Here is a 19,359-nt window from a genome sequence, read left to right on the forward strand (position 1 = left end):
AAAAGAATAGGTAAAATTGATTTCATATCTTTTTATAAGTAGGAGTTTATCCAATTCTATAACACTAATAAGATGGTTACTCAAAAAACAATTAAGTTAACATTTGAGTAATTATATTCTTAACAAATACTGTCATTCTTNCTACATCAAATAATTTTATATTGCTTAACAATAAATGTCTATAATAATTTAAATATTTATTGTCTTTCTATCATCTGACACGTGCCTCTTAAACATAAAGTCATAACAGAGTTTTGTATCTTTTTGGAATAATTGACTTTTCTTTTAAAGATAAATTATCACAGAAGATTGACAATTACCTTTTATGAGTATTGTGAAGTCATTGTTTTATACAAAAGAATAAATTGTTTATGAAAGATTAATTTTTGTAGTTAATTATAAAAGAGTAGATAAAATTTATTTTATATTTTTTGATAAGTAGGAGTTAATTTTATATCTTTTTGGAGTAATTGACTTGTCTTTTAAAGATAAAATTATTACAGAAGATTGACTGACAATTATCTTTTTTAGTAATGTGGAGTCATTGTTTTACACAAAAAAATAAATTATTTATAAAAGTGTAATTTTTGTAGTTAATTATAAAAGAAAAGATAAAATTTATTTTATATTTTTTTTTTTTGTAAATAGGAGTTTATCCAATTTAATAACACGAATAAGATGGTTACTCTAAGAACAAATAAGTTAACATTTTGAGTGATTATATTCTTAATAAAATTTTCATCCTTACTACATCAAATAATTTTATATTGCTTAATAATAAATGTCTAAGATATTTTAAATATTTATTGTCTTTCTATCAACTAATATGCCTTTTAAACATAAAATTATAACGAAATTTTATATTTTTTTTTTGGAAGTAATTGACTTGTCTTTCAAAGATAAAATTATGATGGAATTTTATATTCTCTAGAGTGATTGACTGACAATTATTTTTTTTTTCAGTAATGTGGAATCATTATTTTGTACAAAAGAATATATTGTTTATAAACAAGTAATTTTTGTAGTTTATTAAAAGAATTATAATTATAAAAATTTATAGTGTCAAGTAAATGTAAATAAACTCGTGTGTCAAAATGATATATTTTTTGTTTATATTTAATTTGAAAGGTATAAAAAATTATTTCTAAAGTTTGAATTAAAGCTTTTAATGTATTAAAATTTATGTGTTTAGTTTAATGATGAATTAAAATAATTATTTGTGGGAAAAAGCTAGTAAACCCTTACCACATCAATGATAAAATAAGTTATATTTGGTTAATGAACTTGACCTTTTTAGGTATTATCTCGGATAATTTTATATTTTTCTATTATGTAATTTAATATTCAACACATTTTATATTTGACTTTAAATTTTTTACCTGAATTTAATTAATGTTTGAGTATATTGAAATTATTTTCACTTATACTTTTGATGGGTGCGAGAAAGTCCATTTATCCCACACAATTGTGTAGGTATGACGATTTACTAACATACATTTTTTTTTATTACTTTTATATGATGTAAGCTATACAAACATTATTTTTAAACTTAATTATGTATAACTTTTCATAACTATATGATATTTATCATACTATTTCATAACTTTTCATAACTATGTTATTGTACTATTTAACATCGATACACTACATCTAGGAGTCTAAGTAAAGAAATTTAATATTTAACTAATTTATTAGAAAATTTATTTCCAAACATATTTTTTCTATGATGTTTTACCTTAGTTATATAAAGATTTGATGTTTTAAGAAGTCATTAAATAGTTCTGAATTAAAAAATTGTTTATTATAGAAAGAAATTTATTCCATAAAAAAGAAAAAAAGAAAGTTAATATTAATAATGTTGGAATGAAATAAAATGGTGATTGGTGAGGGCAAAGGCGTAAAAGGAAAGCAGAGAGAAGGGTTATATATAACCTAGAGACAAGAGCCAAAAAGCAGAGAGAGAAAGCTTTTATCACTGGTTCTATACTCGGCGTTTGTCTCGTGGTCACTTCGAAAGTGACCGCCGGCGTTTCTTCACTCTTTTTTTACTGCGCTCTCTCACTCTCTCACTCAGAACACTCAAATTCGTTTTTCCCTTCGATTTTGGTTCTCGCAGAGCATTGCAAGATAGCTTGCGTAAACACTCACTGCGTCCTGTTCTACTCGATCATTCATTCCTTTCACTCGGGTCAGTAATAACCTCTTTTTCTCTTTCTCGCGTAACGCTATTCAATGCTCTCGTTTTTTTTTTTGTTCTGAAACTCCGTTAATCGGTTCATTGGCGAGTACGGTGGTGGTTGTACTTCGTGGCAAAATGTGCATGATCTTTTCTGCTGCATGGTAAATAATCGTGCTTTGAGAACTCTAGGCCTCTTGATCGATTCATTCAGGTTATTCCAACGATGATTTTATGTTTCTTAAGCTCATGCGTTTCGTGGGTCTGGTTTGCATTTTTGGAGTAGGGAGGTTTTCGTTTCAGCTCAATTTAGATTTTTATCCTCTGAAATGCAAGATATTTTGTTTCCTTTTCATCATGTTACATCCCCGATTTCACATTTTGCCGTAATTGCACTTGTGGATTCAGAGAAGCAGATAAAAGTAAGCGTCTTGCATATGGTCTTCATCAATATCTCACATCGGCGTGCATGCCATTAATCTTTTTTCATCTCCTTATTCTTTCTGTGCTTATCTAACCAGGTCCATTTTCACGGTCTAACGAGAACAAATAATTATTTTTGCAGTGACAGATATTTATTTCGCATTTTTTATTTATTTATTTAGAGCTGTATCTTTTAGCCAACCTGTTTCTGATGTGTCAAAACAGGTCTGTTGTGTGCTTGTGTTTGGTTTTGAATGCTTGAGTTTCGAGGATTTGGTTTTAGCTACCCGTGTAAAAATGTGATTTGCTTGGTGACTTGGCGTGCATTCACCATTTGAGGGTTTGGCCTACGAAATGATATTGGAGCTTGTTGTATGTTGTCTACGTTTTCAGTAGGTTTCTACAATGTGGAGATCTAAAGGAATAAGCTTACAGAATTTTTTGGGATTTTATTTTGGCTAGGAGACGCTTGTTTTTGAGATAGGGTTCTGGTTAAGAACTTGGTGGCTGTGTCCACATCTGTAAACATTATAATGTGAACAGGATGGAGCAACTGGAGAATGCAATTGGTTTGCTTTGGGAAGTAGAATAATCATAAACAGCAGGTGTAAGATGATCTACCTGCTCATGAAGTTGAAAATATATATGATTTATAAATTAGACTATTATGTTATAGGCTATTCAACTTCTAAGATCCCAGATAACCAGGGGACCTATATACCTTATTATTATTATTATGTGGTTCTCTGCTCCTATGGCCTGGCGTTAGTTTTGAAGGATATCGGTTCTAACTTGTCAGTAAACTTTCATGATTCCGATAAGAGGTACATTTAGATAATTTGTTTTTAAGAGGTACATTGGAAACGGGCAGTTCACTGTTTTAATGGCCTTCCGCTGGTCTTAGAGGTTATTTGATTATACTTGTCAGAAAAAATGAAGGTGCTGTTATCTAGGCATCATTTTTAAATTGCTGCGCTATGGTGCAATTGCTTGCCAACTGCCAGAGGCAATTTGTGATGGGAGGCCCACCATTCATAGGCCGCAAAGTCGCGTTTATATGGTGAAATTTTGGTGTTCCACCATCTTCCATTGACAACGCTATTCCTGCCATCAATATTGGGTTTTTCCTTGTCTTTAAGTGCTCACAAACATCTTAATATGGTGGAATTTTTTCCATGTTAAGGAATTCCTCTTGACAAAATTTGGTGGAGTTTTTGCCATCTGCCATCGATACTACTATTTTTGACCAACAATTTGGATTTTTTCTTGTCTTTAATTGCTTAGGAACATTTTAACACACTACAGAGAATTCCTCTCTTTAGGGAAATACTGGTGTGCCTTACGGTGCTGATTTCTAAACATCTTTGTTAAATGGCGTAGCCATGATAGAATGGCTTGCCAATTGCCATGCGCAATTTGTGAATGGAGGCCTGCTATGGCAGCTCCATAGGACACAATGGCCTGTTTATATAGCAGAAATTTGGCCTTCTGCCATGTGCAATTGATAACACTTTCTTAATGTTAATATTTTAGAACATTTCTGTCTATAAATTGTTTTCTTCATGAAGTTTGATGACATTTTCCTGTACCGTCTCTTTTTTTTTTAGAATTTTTTGTTGTATCAGTGTACTCAACCATATTTTCATGCTTTGCATTGAACAGGTTACTTCAAATATTTTTCTGAGTAAAAGGCTATCAAGTTCCATGGATGATGAGTTTTTCTACGGAAACAAAGCGCCATCTGGTGTCATAAAAGCAATAAAGTTTGATGTTTTAACTGAAAATGATATAGTAAGTATACTCTTCATCTTATATCCATTTGAGTTTTTTAATTAGTCTCTATTTGTTAGTTCACTGCGACTTTCTTTGTGTGATCAAATGGTATGCACTTACTGTGTAACACATTAACACTAAGTGGAGGGTGGGCCATTAATTTTGTTTACCTTTTAAAAGATGAATCTATTGGGTGGAAGTGCCTTGTAATTTGTTAAGCACATTATACATGTTAATTAGTTTTACATCTACAGGAGAAAGTCTCTGTTTTGGAGATAAATGCAGCCGGGCAGGTCACTGGATCTATGTTGGGATTTCCAAATATATCTGACGAGTGTGTCACTTGTGGTTCTAAAGACAAAAAGTTTTGTGAAGGTGTGAATGGACACAGTATATGAAAATTGTGTTTAGAGATTTTGTTATGATAATTGTAATTTATTAGTGAAGGCGCTGAAAACATGAATATTTAATTTCAGGTCATTTTGGAGTAATCAAATTTCCTTTTCCTATACTCCATCCATATTTTATGTCAGAGATTGCACAAATCTTGAATAAGATTTGCCCAGTTTGCAAATCTATTCGTCATAAATCTAAGGTCAGATACATACTGATATACTAAGTCTGATTTTTGTTATAATAAAGAGTTGGCTTTAGTTCACTGCTATTGTATAAGATAAGTTAAACCAAATATTCATTTAGATCATATGGCAAATTTTTAGGATTTTAAAATCTTTACCAAATATTTTACAATAGGACATCATTTGAGAAGTTTCACGACCTGCAGTACATTGTTACATACCTATATGGATTTTGTCATTACTTGTTATTCTACTTTCTCTTGATAGTTTCATTTTCTTCTTACAGGGTGCTCAATTAATCTTTGGAATCAAGCAGTCTATCAATTGCAAATATTGTTCTGTAAGTTAGTGTCTTCACATCTGTTAATTTGCTTCAAAGGAAAATTTTCTTTTATTAAAATGTTGTTTGCTTGGCATGACAACTTGTTCACCAAACAGGGAAATGGGATGGGCCGTTATCCATCGATGAAGTTTAAATTTTCGTCAAATGATCTCTACAGAAGAACAGCAATTATTGTTGAAGTGAATGATAAGGCTTCAAAGAAAACTTTGGGACGAAGCCTGCCACCTGATTATTGGGATTTTATTCCTTATGATGCTCAACAAGAAGAAAATTATGTAAATAGAAGGGTTTTATCACCAGGACAGGTAGCGCTTCCCACATTTACATGATGTATGCAGTTTTGTATATTTTTCCTTGGGATACAATAATTTTGCATTATATCAAAATTAAAGACATCTGGATAGATAGATATAGATATATGCCAGCTTCAGAGTGAGTGTTCTGAATGTAAATTAGCTGTAACATTTGGTAGGGATTGATTCCCTTAGAATGGGAAATTGACATTATTGTAATGATCATTACATTGATTATAAAAACATCATTTCGAGGTTTCATTGACACAATTACTAGAAACTATCAGTGTAACAATAACTTTAGTGTGACCTTCCATTTCCTGAAATACCTTGTATTTTTTAAGTGAATGAAAAGCAAAGCCTGAAAACTATGGTTCTCCCATTTCTTGCAATTAAAAATCAAACTTACCTTTTCTGAATTTTTATGGTACTTTTCAGTCATTCCTATCATGTGGTCATGCTTTTTAGCTGGAGCTATAACAGGGTAAATTTCATATATTTTTATTTTCAGGTTATGTCTTTGTTGAATGATGTTGATCCGAACTTCATTGAAAAATATATTCCAAGAAAAAATTTGATCAGTCTTAATTGCTTCCAAGTGACTCCGAATTGTCATCGAGTAACAGAAGTCCCTTATGCAATTTCTAATGGAAACCGATTGAGTTTTGTAAGTATATATGTTTTCTCATTTGTTTTAGTTTTATTTATAAGCTGTGACAACTGGTCTTATCCTTGTTTTTTTAATATAACAAATATGGTTAATTTTTTTAGGATGAGAGGACAAAATCTTGTAAGAAATTGGTTGATTTCAGGGGTACATCTAATGAGTTAAGTTCCCGTGTTTTGGATTGCCTGAGGATTTCTAAGGCAAGATTCTGAACCGTTTTTCTGTTTGTTATTTTTATGTAACTTTGTCATGATTCTTGCCTTTTCTTATGTTTTTGTTTTTTGGAAATGCAGCTAAATCCTGATAAAACACCTAATACTATTTTTGCTGATATCCAAAAAAAAAAAGTTGCAGAAAATGCTTGCAATTCTTCTGGTTTAAGATGGATAAAAGATGTGGTTCTTGGAAAACGCAATGATAGTACGTTCCGTACTGTGGTTGTTGGTGATCCATACCTTGAGCTCAGTGAAATTGGTATACCTTGTCATATTGCTGAAAGTTTGCAGGTTTCTGAGTATGTTAACAGGCAGAATTTGGAAAAGCTGCTTTATTGTTGTGAGCTACGCCTGTTAGAGAAGGGAGAAATGAAGGTTTGCAGAAATGGTAGTTATATTAGTCTGTTTAAAAAGGAAGATCTACAGATAGGAGACCAATTTTATAGGCCTCTTTGTGATGGGGATAAGGTTCTGATAAATAGGCCCCCTTCCATACATCAACATTCTATGATTGCTCTCACTGTTAGGGTCCTTCCAATATCTTCTGTAGTGTGCATTAACCCACTTTGTTGTTCCCCGTTTCGCGGGGATTTTGATGGTGATTGCCTTCACGGGTATATTCCACAATCAGTTAGTGCAAGAGTTGAGCTTAATGAGCTTGTTGCTTTAGATAAGCAATTGTTTAATGGGCAAAGTGGTAGAAATCTGCTTTCACTTTCTGAGGATAGTTTGACTGCTGCATATTTGCTAATGGAAGATGGGGTCCTTTTAGATGTTTACCAGATGCAGCAGCTTCAAATGCTTTGTAACAAAGGTTTAGCTCCTCCTGGAATTGTAAAAGCTCCTTCAAGCAAAAGCTCATTTTGGAGTGGCAAGCAATTGTTTAGCATGCTCTTGCCTTCTGATTTTGGATATTCCTTTCCTTTGGATGGTGTTGTTGTTAGTGAAGGGGAGCTTGTATCTTCTTTTGAGGCTTCTGGATGGTTACGTGATTCTGACTGCAATGTTTTCCAGAGTCTTGTGGAACATTCTCAAGGGAAATCTCTAAACTTTTTGTTTGCTGCGCAGAATGTTTTATGTGAATGGTTGTCTATGATTGGTTTCAGTGTTTCACTCTCAGATTTGTACCTCTCTTCTGATTCCTATGCACGAAAAAATATGATTGAGGAAATATTTTATGGTTTAGAAGATGCAGAGAAGGCATGTGATTTCAAGCAGTTATTGTTGGATTGCTATTGTGATTTTTTGTCTGGAAATCATGAAGAGAGTGAAAATTCTATGATTGTTGATGCAGACAATCTGAATAATGAAAGACAAATATCTGCTGCTCTCAGTCAAGCATCAGTTGATGCTTTTAGGCATGTTTTTCGCAATATTCAAAGTTTAGCTGACAAATATGCATGTACAGACAATACTTTTCTTGCCATGAATAAGGCTGGAAGCAAGAGTAGTTTAGTGAGATTAGCGCAACATTCCATGTGCCTTGGCATGCAAAATTCTCTGGTCCGCTTATCTTACAGACTACCCCGTCATCTTTCATGTTCTGCTTGGAATATTGAAAAGGGGCTTGATTCAATCCAGAAATACTCTGGTACCCTTAAATCTGTTCAGTCTTACATTCCATGTGCTGTGGTCAAAAGCTCATTTCTGACTGGGTTGAATCCACTTGAATGTTTTGTTCATTCTGTGACAACCCGTGCTAGTGGTTTCAGTGAAAATGCAGACGTTCCTGGAACATTAACACGGAGATTGATGTTCTTCATGCGTGATTTGTTTGCTGCATATGATGGAACAGTGAGAAATTTATATGGTAATCAACTTATTCAGTTTTCTTATGATATTGAAGAGAACTCTTCATGTGATCAAAATTTCAAAGAGTATGCTATTGGTGGTGAACCAGTTGGGGCACTTTCTGCTTCTGCAGTTTCAGAAGCTGGATACAGTGCTTTGGATCAACCAGTTAGTCTACTTGAAACGTCACCTTTGCTGAATTTGAAAAATGTTCTTGAATGTGGTTCAAGGAAAAAAAAGGGCGACCAGTCTCTGACTTTATTTTTGTCTGAAAAAGTTGGTAAACAGAGACATGGGTTTGAATATGCAGCTTTAGAAGTTAAGAATTATTTGGAAAGATTGCTCTTCTCAAAAATTGTTTCTACTGTGATGATAATATTCACCCCACATGATAGTCGCAGCCTAGAGAAATGCTGTCCTTGGGTCTGCCACTTTCATTTAGACAAGGAAATTCTAACGAGAAGAAATTTGAAAGTGGATTCTATCATCGACTCTCTTTACCAGAGATATTACTCCCAGAGAAAAGAACTAAAAGTCTCTTTTACCAATTTGAAAATATCAAGCAAGTAAGTTTCTATTGTTATTGTGCTTCTAATCTAACAATATTTGTTGTTACTTGAGGAAGTATTTACTGTCCTTGAGTGCTATACTAGGAGTTAGTGAAGGTTGCAACAGTATATGTAACTACCTCTATTCAGAGTTCTATGCTTTTCTGTGAGCTTGAAGGATATTTAATTATTAGTGCAGATAGGCAATAATGTTGTTCTTGTATATTCAGAATGTGTTTGTTGCTTCAATTATTGCTAAGTGGATCGTTGAATAAGCTTTTTACTTGTTTATTTACTGTTGACAACAGCTCTGAGCGACCCAGCTAATTTTGGTGAAACCCCTGATGCTTGCAATAATTTTGCCACAACCCTTAGATAGAACTGAAATCCTCTAGCTTTGATAAAATTAGAATTTGTTACTGAACTACAAAGAACTTTTCATATAGCAGCAAGATTTCAAAGAAATTGATATCGAGAGACTGAAATTTATAAATGAAGTAGATAAATGACATTGTTTAAAACCGTGATTCAGTATAATGCATGTACCTTAGATTTCAATTACAAGACTAATGATATATATTTTTTTCATTACTGTCAATTTTGATCAGGAACAAAAAATGTAATGATCATTGAATACATCTATTGACATGAATAGGGCAAGGCTATTTGAAATTATTGGACCTTTACCTATTCATAACAACTGTTCTATTTGGGATAAACCAGTTGTGACTATAATTTTTTTGAGGCTTATAGTACTGAAAAATCTGTTTTCCACATTCCAAAAGAATTATGTTTTCTTTATCTTTATGGGTGGGTTTCTTGTGTAAAATTATAGTGATTATAATAATAATACACCACTTGCGTGATCGCTTACTTCTCTTCATTACTTATCATTCTTACTGCTTTACTGATCCCTTCTTTCTTGGACAATGAAATAGCAGAAAGTGTTCTGGTTATTCCGCGGTTAAGGAAGGTGATGACACTTTTGTAGATAATAAAGAAGATAGTGATGATTGCATTACGGTCACAGTTGTTGAAAATTCTGAGAATCCTATCCAACTAGTTTCCGTTCGGGACTTGATGATACCCTTTTTTCTAGGAACAACAATAAAAGGTTAGTAATAATCTAATATGAATATCCTGTCGTTTCAAGTGGTGATTATATATGTGAACCTTTTAAAAGTTACCTTCACGAGCAAATACATGGGTGCAACATTTCGTGTTTTGTTGAAGTTCAAATTATGTTTGTGCTACATATATGTCAGTTGAAGTTTCTTTGTCGTCATGTAAAACTTTTATGATTCCATGATGACTAGAAAAAAGTACACTGTATTTGGCTATTATAAATGTGAAGTTAAAAGTGTTATTGCTAATCCTTTTCTTTTAGGAGGACTCACGTTAAAAGCACACAATTGTAAATAAAATAGGTGAATTATTTCCATTTATAAATTTGGTTTCCTATGACCAACTTTACTGCATCTGACTCATGCACAAATATGTATTACTCGGCATTGTAAAATATTCTTATATTTTTTCATTATTATGAATTCGTGAAATGTTCTTTAGGATTTATGGACATCAAGAAGGTTGATATTCTCTGGAGTAATCAATCAAAAGTAACAAATTCTTACAGTGGTTCTTCTGGTGAACTGTACTTGAGGGTTACTGTGGCCAGCGAGGGTAACACTGGAAGGTTCTGGGGTGTACTTGTAAATCATTGCCACAAGATAATGCAGATAATTGACTGGCCACGGAGTCATCCAGACAGCATAAGTTATATCTCATCAGCCTTTGGAATTGATGTAGCCTGGCAATATTATTACAAGGTGGGTATGATTACAAACATTCCTTTCTTTGTTTTAGGTTCCAAATGAAATACATGGTAGTATATGTGCATATTTGATTTACTTGCATATGGTTTACTTGTAGAGTTTGGCATCTGCAATATGTGACACTGGAAAGTCCATCCTTCCTAAGCATCTGCGTCTTCTTGCCAATAGTCTGTCAGCTAGTGGAGAATTTGTAGGATTAAATGCTAAAGGCATGGCACTACAACGAGAACATGCGTCCGTTTCATCACCATTTGTGCAAGCATGCTTTTCTGTCAGTTTTCACATTTGTTATTCAGTCAATGCTCTATGATTTCTGATGTCAAGATTTTGATAACCCATACATAATTCATGTCGAAATTATCAAATGTTATTGCAGAATCCAGGTAGGAGCTTTATAAAAGCTGCCAAGTCCGGAATCACGGATAATCTTCGGGGCAGCCTGGATGCATTGGCTTGGGGAAACTGTCCCTCTATGGGGACAAGTGGACTGTTTGATATCATATATTCAGAGAAGGTATTGGTTTTATTATCTATTAATTAATTTTCTTGCTTTCATTCAGATTTAAAGTATCATGTATCATTAAGATTGTTCTACAAGCATTTTTTGTCTTTTTAATGTATAAGATAAACGTTTTATTTAACAGGGGCCGCACGAACGCAGGCCCCCTCTTCACAAATTATGACGAAGTCTCTACCACTTGTGCAGACTTCAGAGCAAGACCCTACCCAAGGTGCAAGGGAGGTCATAAATTGTTATTTTCTAATAATAAATATTTTTTACTACATAAATTATATTGTAATTGTTTGTAATAAACAACTATTTTAAATATATAAATTATATTTTCGATTTAGGATTAAGAATTTATACTGATACAACTTATAACAACGTTGAAAAGTGGTCGAAAAAAATTTAAACTTACAGATAAAGACAAGAACCGTTTGAGATAGTCAAGAAAAAAAACTTTTGAACTAGTTGTTAGATTAAATGAAATTTGAAAAAAAAAATTAAGTATATTAGAAAGTAATAAGGAGTTGAAAAATGAAATTGAATGCTTTATATATATATATATATATATATATATATATATATATAATATAATATAATATAAGGTCAGTGAGTGATAACAACTCCAAAAAGTATTTTGAGAAATCAATTCTAAAATCCGCTCTTCAAGATAAAAGTTAATATTTATAATATAGAGTTGATTTTTAAAGAACCCAGGAATTACCTTGTGCTTTTATTGCCCTAAAAGTGATATGTCTGGTATGTGCAAGTTAGAAGAATTTCACTTCAGTACCAAAATGTTTGACCAATTTCTCTCAAGAATGCAGCATCCTATTTGTTGACTTTCTGACTTTTTTACTCTGAACCTTTCAAGTATAAATTCGAGTTATGCATTCTATAAACACTTTTAGCTGCTTTCTATATCATGAGATTGTTAAAACGTTTGACCTTTGTTTCTCCATTTGCCATTTTCAATCCAAACATGCTCGTTTTTTATTAGTGAGTTTACTATCTTAACCATTTCTCTGACAAAAAAATTAAGGTTTATATCGAGTAAAGATTCCGAGTTTCTAGGTTGTTATGGAGAAAAGTTATCTTGTACCAGGCAAGTTGTACGTGTAATACTGTCATTTACAGTGGTCTAACATTTTATTTTATCAGGGACATGAGGTATCCAAGTCTGCAGATGTGTATAAGCTGCTAGAAGCCAGTTTTGAGAAGCCGAACAATAAGATTGGTATACATTCTCACAACAATTCATCTGACAAATGTGGTTCTGAGTTTAGGCATAAGAATGGCTATGCCTTTAAAGAGGGAAAACAGTGGAAAAACATTGTAAGAAATTTTCTGACGGTAAATGATATTCAGAAGCTGACTATTGCTTCAAGGTGCATATTGAACAAGTAAGAACTGTAGCCTTTTCTAAACTCTGGTGTGTTTTTAATGATACATAGTTCTGTATATTCTATTTATGACATTCACATTATCATATATAGCACGGACTAATATTATAGGTCACAACTGGTTGTACGTATTGTTATGTCATGGTTGTTTCTTTCAGTTAGGCACTTCCACTAAGCTACTTTCTACTTCGTACTAATTTTTATGCTTCTGGAAGCAATTGTATCATTATGCTTTGGTATTTTCTTGTAATTGGTGGTTAAATTTTATTCTGTCCCTTTTTATTATTTTAGAATAGTTTTTCCTTGAGTAACAAGTTCATTAGACTTATGAGAGACACGAAGACTATCCTTGAGACTCAACCTAGCTTAAACGAGTAGAAAATTGGTTTTTAACTACATATCTATGCAGCTATTTCACTTTGTTTGGTATAAAGTATTATAAGACCAACTACAAATATCTTTGACTTATTGCTACCTATATATCTCAGTTATTTTCAGAAGGAAATAACTAATATAACAAATTGGTTCTGATAGTCTCTACTTTATATATACTGTTGCCAAACTCAAGGTATATCTTCTTGACACAGTTTTGTATGGTTGTCTAAGATCGCCTGGTGTGATTGGGGATCTATGATATGCAGAATAATTGTACATTTGGGGTGTTGTCTATGTAGGTATGCGATTGATGAGCTGTTAAGTGAGTTTGACCGATCTACAATGCTAAGAGTTCTGAATTTTCATCCTCGTAGAAGTGAGAAGTTGGGTACTGGACCACAGGACATTAAGGTATGTGTTCTCTTGTGAAGAAGGTTTTGGATTTGAGGTAAAAAATAATTTTGTTTCTTTTTGGTTTTGTCTTAATGCGCTTAAAGGCAATGCAGGTTAAATTGAAGCGCACTTCAAATTTCAGATTTGGAAATTTTTTCTGTATTTTCTCTTTATTCCTCTTAAAAGTTCCCTTGAAAAGTTTTATTATTATTATTATTATTATTATTATTATTATTATTATTATTATTATTATTATTATTTGTGTTACTTCATTATGAACATTTATGAATTCTTGAACTTGATGAAGTCAGTGGAGCCATGAAAACAAGTACCACCTCATCCCGTATTCTTTTCTTACAATCTCCCATATTTCCTCTTTAATAATGATTTTTGTGGCAATTAGCAATGATGCAATGGGTAGAACTCATTTCTGTATGATTTTAGACTAGGTTAGCACTGCCTAATACCCCTAAAGAAAAATAAAAGAAAAGAAGTCATTGGACTGAGATTGTTTTGAGTGTTAATGAACTTGTGTGATCAGAATAGAACCTTTCTCTGCAATCGTGGTGTAAATGAAAAGGCTAGAGCTAATTATTTCACATTCCTATATGGTAAATTTCATTCCATATATAGTATCACATATTAGTTAAGAGCGTGCTATAGTGACCCTTTTCTGCCACGGGATTCAATGTGATGCAGTTACACTATCATCATGGCTACAATAGTGTGGTTAAAAGAATGGATATTTGCATGTTATTGGAAGCTATCATGATATAGGCTTTAAACATTCATTTTTACCCTTGAAAGAATTTTGTTTAGGATTTTTAAAATTGTGATTTCTCCTCAATTTTTCTAATGTGATTTTTGCTTGAGAAACATAATATAGGATTTGAAACTCTTCCTTCAACATTTACACAAAAAAGTTGTCTTGTTTCCTTTACTCTTCAAAGTTTACTGGACTATTTTTTTCCTGCATATTCAGTTTTTTTTTTTTTTCCTTTAAATTTGCCAGTTCATATTTTGTTAATTTTTTTATCTAACGTGTTTTGTTTGTTTTTATTAATTTTCACCATCGTCTTTCATACTTGGACTTCATTACTTTGTTCTTGTTGCCCCTAGATTTACGGTGATTGTGTGTAACGTCTTATTTATCATGAATTTCTTTAATGCTGGCTGTTTACTGTTTTGGCTTTTGAGTATTTATAGATGTAGTATAAATGTAGTGTGTATTATAATATTTAAAATAGAAGTAATCCACGTCTCATTAAACCTTTATGCCGCCATTAGGAATTGATAATTACGATTACGTAGTAGCTTTGAAGTAGTAATAATGAGGAGATACTGCATCTATCATGCTTCTTTTGCTAGTTAAAGTGTATAATGAAGTTTGTTCTTGCTCTCCGTCACAGGTTGGATGGCATCCTAAATTTACGGATAGCCGCTGCTTCCATGTAGTACGAACTGATGGAACTGTTGAAGATTTTTCATACCGCAAATGCATTCTTGGTGCTCTTGAAATCGTTGATCCAAAAATGTCGAAGATCCAGAAGAAAAAATGGTCAGGACGTGATGACACAAATTCAATGCGTGTCCAAGCACAGTAAGTGATTTCATTTGATCTGGTGGCAGTCTCCATACAGACTACCAGAAAAAGGAAGTCGTGTTTTCTCTTAAGAAATCGTGGTAAATGTAGTGGGAAGTGATAGTAGTGCCTCAACTCTACAGTCACAAACAGCAACGTTGTTTTTCTACCTTTGATTTGAAAGATGTCCAGAATCATTGGTAGAGAAACACTGTTCACTTTTGCGAGTTTAGAGTTATGTTATTGGCATTACTCCAGCTAAAAGGTGGAAAGAACTAGAAAGCTTGTTTTGTTGTGCTATTTGGGTGGTATGGTATCTCCATGGGTTTTTCTCGACGGATAGAGGCAGTGCAGAAGCACGTTTTGAAAGAACTGAGATAATGCATAGAAGGGGAGTATACAAGGTGAAAACAATGGTAGCACATTCTTTTCTGTTAACAATTTAAGTTTAAGTTTTCTTTTGTATGGCCTGGGTTCTTACCCATAGCTTCTTTTTGCTTTTTCCACTAATACTTTGTTTGCCAACGATTACGTAAGGCAAATAAAGATCTAGTGGAAGCAGCAACGAGAAGCTTGTAAAAGATTTACACCCGAGAGACCATATGTATTAATCAATATGTAGCTCATCATATTCCATCTTCTCTCTTCTTCCATCACACTACTTTCTTCAACCAGTTTTTCACTCTTTCCCTTTTCTGATTATTCCTCCTGAAACCAGTGGTGTAGTAGATCTGCTTCCTACCTTCCGATTTACTTTCCAAAGTTTAAAGCTTTCCCAGATATTGAAGTTCTTCTAGTGACAGAGATTAAAGTTCAAATTGAATTATTAAAATCCTCAGTTTCTTGAATCCAATGTTGAGTAAGCTTCATCCTTGATAAGGCGAATTAATGTTTATTATAATTGAAATTTATCAAAAATTCACCACTTTATAAGCAAAACCTACATCGAATAAATTTGAAAACTCTACTAAGGTTTACCTTAAAATAAAATAATTTGATAAAAAAAAAATTAAACAAGTGGTATCCATCAAGTAAATATTTAACGAGTTAGAAATATTAAACATCCTAAAGCTTCTTTTAAAATATTAAACATCTTTGAAAAAACATAATTCCGGAAGCTTTGATGTGGTGCAGGAAGTAACACGAAGATGTTTTTGGTTGAGAAGGAAGGACTATAAGCAAATCAGTTTCAGGGCTTCTTCCCTTTCAATCAAGTCATATCTTTCTTTCATACTCAATGCTTCACTACTCTATTTAATTCTTGCATCTAATCATATGATCAATGTTTATATTAGAAATTTTTCAATTTTGTATTTAAAATAATAATACGGATATACTTGTTAATTATTTAGATTCAATATTAAATAAATATATGTTTTTACTGACATTAATAGTCAATTCTAAGATCCAATTAATTAAATTAATATATATATATTTTTTAAAATTTTCTATTAAATTATTGAATAATAAAATATAACAGATAATTAATCAATTTACTGACAATTTAAAGGTTTTTAAAATCTTTACTTAATTACAAATCAATATATCTACTAAACTTATTGACTTTTGTATTAGTAACTTAAAAATTTGCTTTTATATATTAAAAAAAAAGTGAAATTTGAGTATGTTCTTATATAGACTTTTACAACCTTTCTGAATAATGATATGTTTCAAAGTTGTTATCATTGAATAATATTATATTACATAGAACATATTTGAATTGTTGGACTTTATTATTATTAAGTAGTTATTAATTTAGCTGCTAGTATTCATATTTATACAATATCTAAGTATATACGGGTAGATATACTAATTCCATAATTTGGAATTTGAGTAAAAAGTAGTTTGTGAAGGTGAATAATTTGTTTTGAAGTGATATTTTAATGAGGATGATTTTTTTTCTTGTATAACTTTTTTGAATGATTGAAATATAACTTGGTATAGTTTTAAGTTCGATTTGTTTTTATGATTTCAAAATGTTTGGTAGTAACCTTATTCTATCAAGTTCATGTAATAATTACTCTGAAGGAAGGATTTTTGGAATGAAAAGACTTTTGAGTTTTCATTGTAGTGTTTCTTAAATACTGTTTTTTAAATGTATTTGTTTCATTCAAAATGTTATCACCATTTTACATAAATAGTTTATTTTTGTTATTCCTTTACTGTTATCCATTAACTTCTTTAAATATATCTAATTGTTTTATTCTCTTTTGTCAATTTCGAATGTTAAATTTTAATTATCTTGAATGTTATTTTAAATTATTTTTACAACCAACAATTTCAAGTATTTTTATTTGAAATAAGTTATTGAGATTAGATGTAGTTGTTAAGATATACTAAATATTTTATTATTAAATATTAGACCATAGAAAATACTATGTGAACTATAATTTAGATATTATTATAATTTATATAGATTTATACAAGTGTAATTCCTTTAATAGATAAAGAATTATAAGATCTTTATATGTATACATATGGTACATTATTTTTGAAATAATAAATCAAAATCATTTTCTAAACCTTTTTATATAGTATTAGAATTAAACATTCACACTCTCTACCATATAAGAATCAATATTTATTTCATTAAATATTTATGATGTTAAATGTTAATTATCTTGAATATCACTCTAAATTATCTCGATTAAGTTCATGTACTTATATTGTAAACAAGTCATTGAGATTATATGTAATGATTCGTAGTTAGAATGTTATTAATGTTGTATATAAGAAAAAAAAAGTTTATAGTTTCTTATATCTTTTATATGATAATTAAGAGATAAAATTGTGACAAAAACATCACATTCTAAAGAGAAAAACGTCTTTAAAATCCATTTTTATATATAATAAGAAAATTAATATGTTTGAGTACATATAGGTCTTACTTTTTTTTCTACAACTTTAATATTTTAATTCAAGTTTTATTATATAGCATCACTAAAGTCAATAAAAAAAAATTTAATTTTGGTACTTCTCGGAACTTTATGGGTTAATCAAACCTTAAAAGGATTTGGTGCAAAAACAAAAGTCGTTTGTGCGAGAAAAATGTTGTCAATTTCTTCTACGTTTGCTCAATCGATATTTCTCTTCAATTATATACATATGTCGATTTGCTTAAATGTGTCTTATAAGATAAATTCTTATAATCATTTTTTTTCCTATTTACATAAATTCCTTAATATAACAGTAGTAAATTGTTGCTTATGCAGGTTAAATTCTTGTGATATATATATATATATATATATATATATATATATATATATATATATATATATATATATATATTATATTTTCATAAATTCCTTAAGATAAAATCAATAAATTGTTACTTGCGTTTGTTGCCCTATGGTACGAGGAGATAATTTGTTGGTTGTCTTTGTGTTAATATTTATCTTTCAAAGTTTGGTAAGCTAAGTCAAATTATAATTTAATAAGATTACGAAACTATGAAAAAATTGAATAAGATGATGTATGATTTTATTAGAGAGTATCAATATCATATATAAAAGGTTTGTTGATAGTTTTATTTTATCTAACCGATAGTTTGGTTTGTAAAATTCATCGGTTTATAATATTATATATTCTCTCCTTTTATATTTAGATGTCCAATCATTTCATATTTTACATGATAAATTCGGATAATTGTTAGTGTATATGTTCTTATGGAACCTGAGAATATAGGTTTAACAACTAATAATAATAATAATATTAATAATCACTCTAATTTGAATTTATTAAAAATATAAAATGAAGACAAGTTTTGGATTTTAGATGATTTTAATATTATCACCCAAACAGAGCTTAAGTTTCCCTTAATAATTTACGTTAAAATTCAATGCTAAATCTATCATGTGAGTGGTTGAGTGAAACTCTAAATTTGATTTATTTAAATAGCATAAAAAATTAAGTAAACATTCTTAAGTTTTATACACGCAATTATCGTTGAATTAAGAACTGATAGCATTTAAATATATTATAAATTAATAAAATATTATCTTATGGTGTATAAGTTTAATCTTCCTTGTTACCTAGACATGTCAAATAGGCCTTTATAATAGGTCCTGACCCTAACCCATGTAAGTTGGGATCCCAAAAAGTCTCTAGGACAAAAAAAAACCTTTATTAAAAAAGTTTCCAGGGCTAAAAAGCCCCAAAGCCCGGTGGGTTAGGGCCAACCCATGGACTTTCTTTTTTACAAAAAAGAATTAAATATTCAATAATAAATTGCATTTTTGCAGAGAAAATGAACATTTATGTTAAGTGTTAATAATTTGGAAAATACATGTAAGCATACATGTAAGCATCTTTCTTTTACTTTAATAAATATTTTTACATAATTATTAATTAGAAAATAATAAATAGGATTTCATATTTTTCATCCCTAAATTTGACGTTAAATTGAAATTAGTGTATATTATAACCTTTTATAAATTTTAATCTTCAAACTTATTTAACTTCT

At 30.9% G+C, this 19,359-nt stretch overlaps 1 protein-coding gene across 2 annotated transcripts; it reads left to right on the top strand.

The window, feature by feature from the left end:
- Positions 1–1,899: 1,899 nt before the first annotated feature.
- LOC106777974 (DNA-directed RNA polymerase IV subunit 1) lies at positions 1,900–15,538 on the top strand. 2 transcript variants are annotated; one of them, XM_022787520.1, is made up of 16 exons: positions 1,900–2,188; positions 4,262–4,390; positions 4,627–4,747; positions 4,849–4,967; positions 5,237–5,290; positions 5,389–5,598; positions 6,098–6,253; positions 6,358–6,453; positions 6,547–8,825; positions 9,746–9,921; positions 10,374–10,633; positions 10,737–10,910; positions 11,016–11,153; positions 12,306–12,547; positions 13,222–13,333; positions 14,725–15,538. In XM_022787520.1, the coding sequence occupies exons 2-16, from the start codon at positions 4,304–4,306 to the stop codon at positions 14,917–14,919; spliced, it is 4,419 nt and encodes a 1,472-aa protein (XP_022643241.1). In that variant the 5' UTR covers positions 1,900–2,188; positions 4,262–4,303; the 3' UTR covers positions 14,920–15,538. The 2 variants fall into 2 exon arrangements, with proteins under 2 accessions (XP_022643241.1, XP_022643242.1); XM_022787521.1 differs by having other exon boundaries at positions 1,901–2,188; positions 9,749–9,921.
- The last annotated feature ends 3,821 nt before the right edge of the window (positions 15,539–19,359 follow it).

This window comes from Vigna radiata, chromosome 11, assembly GCF_000741045.1.
Source record: "Vigna radiata var. radiata cultivar VC1973A chromosome 11, Vradiata_ver6, whole genome shotgun sequence".
Classification (NCBI taxonomy): Eukaryota; Viridiplantae; Streptophyta; class Magnoliopsida; order Fabales; family Fabaceae; genus Vigna; species Vigna radiata.

Coding starts and splice junctions, on each gene's coding strand:
- LOC106777974 (XM_022787520.1), top strand. CDS start 4,304: ATGGATGATGAGTTTTTCTACGGAAACAAAGCGCCATCTGGTGTCATA. Junction 6,254..6,357: donor ATGGAAACCGATTGAGTTTT/GTAAGTATATAT, acceptor TAATTTTTTTAG/GATGAGAGGACAAAATCTTG. Junction 6,454..6,546: donor ATTGCCTGAGGATTTCTAAG/GCAAGATTCTGA, acceptor TTGGAAATGCAG/CTAAATCCTGATAAAACACC.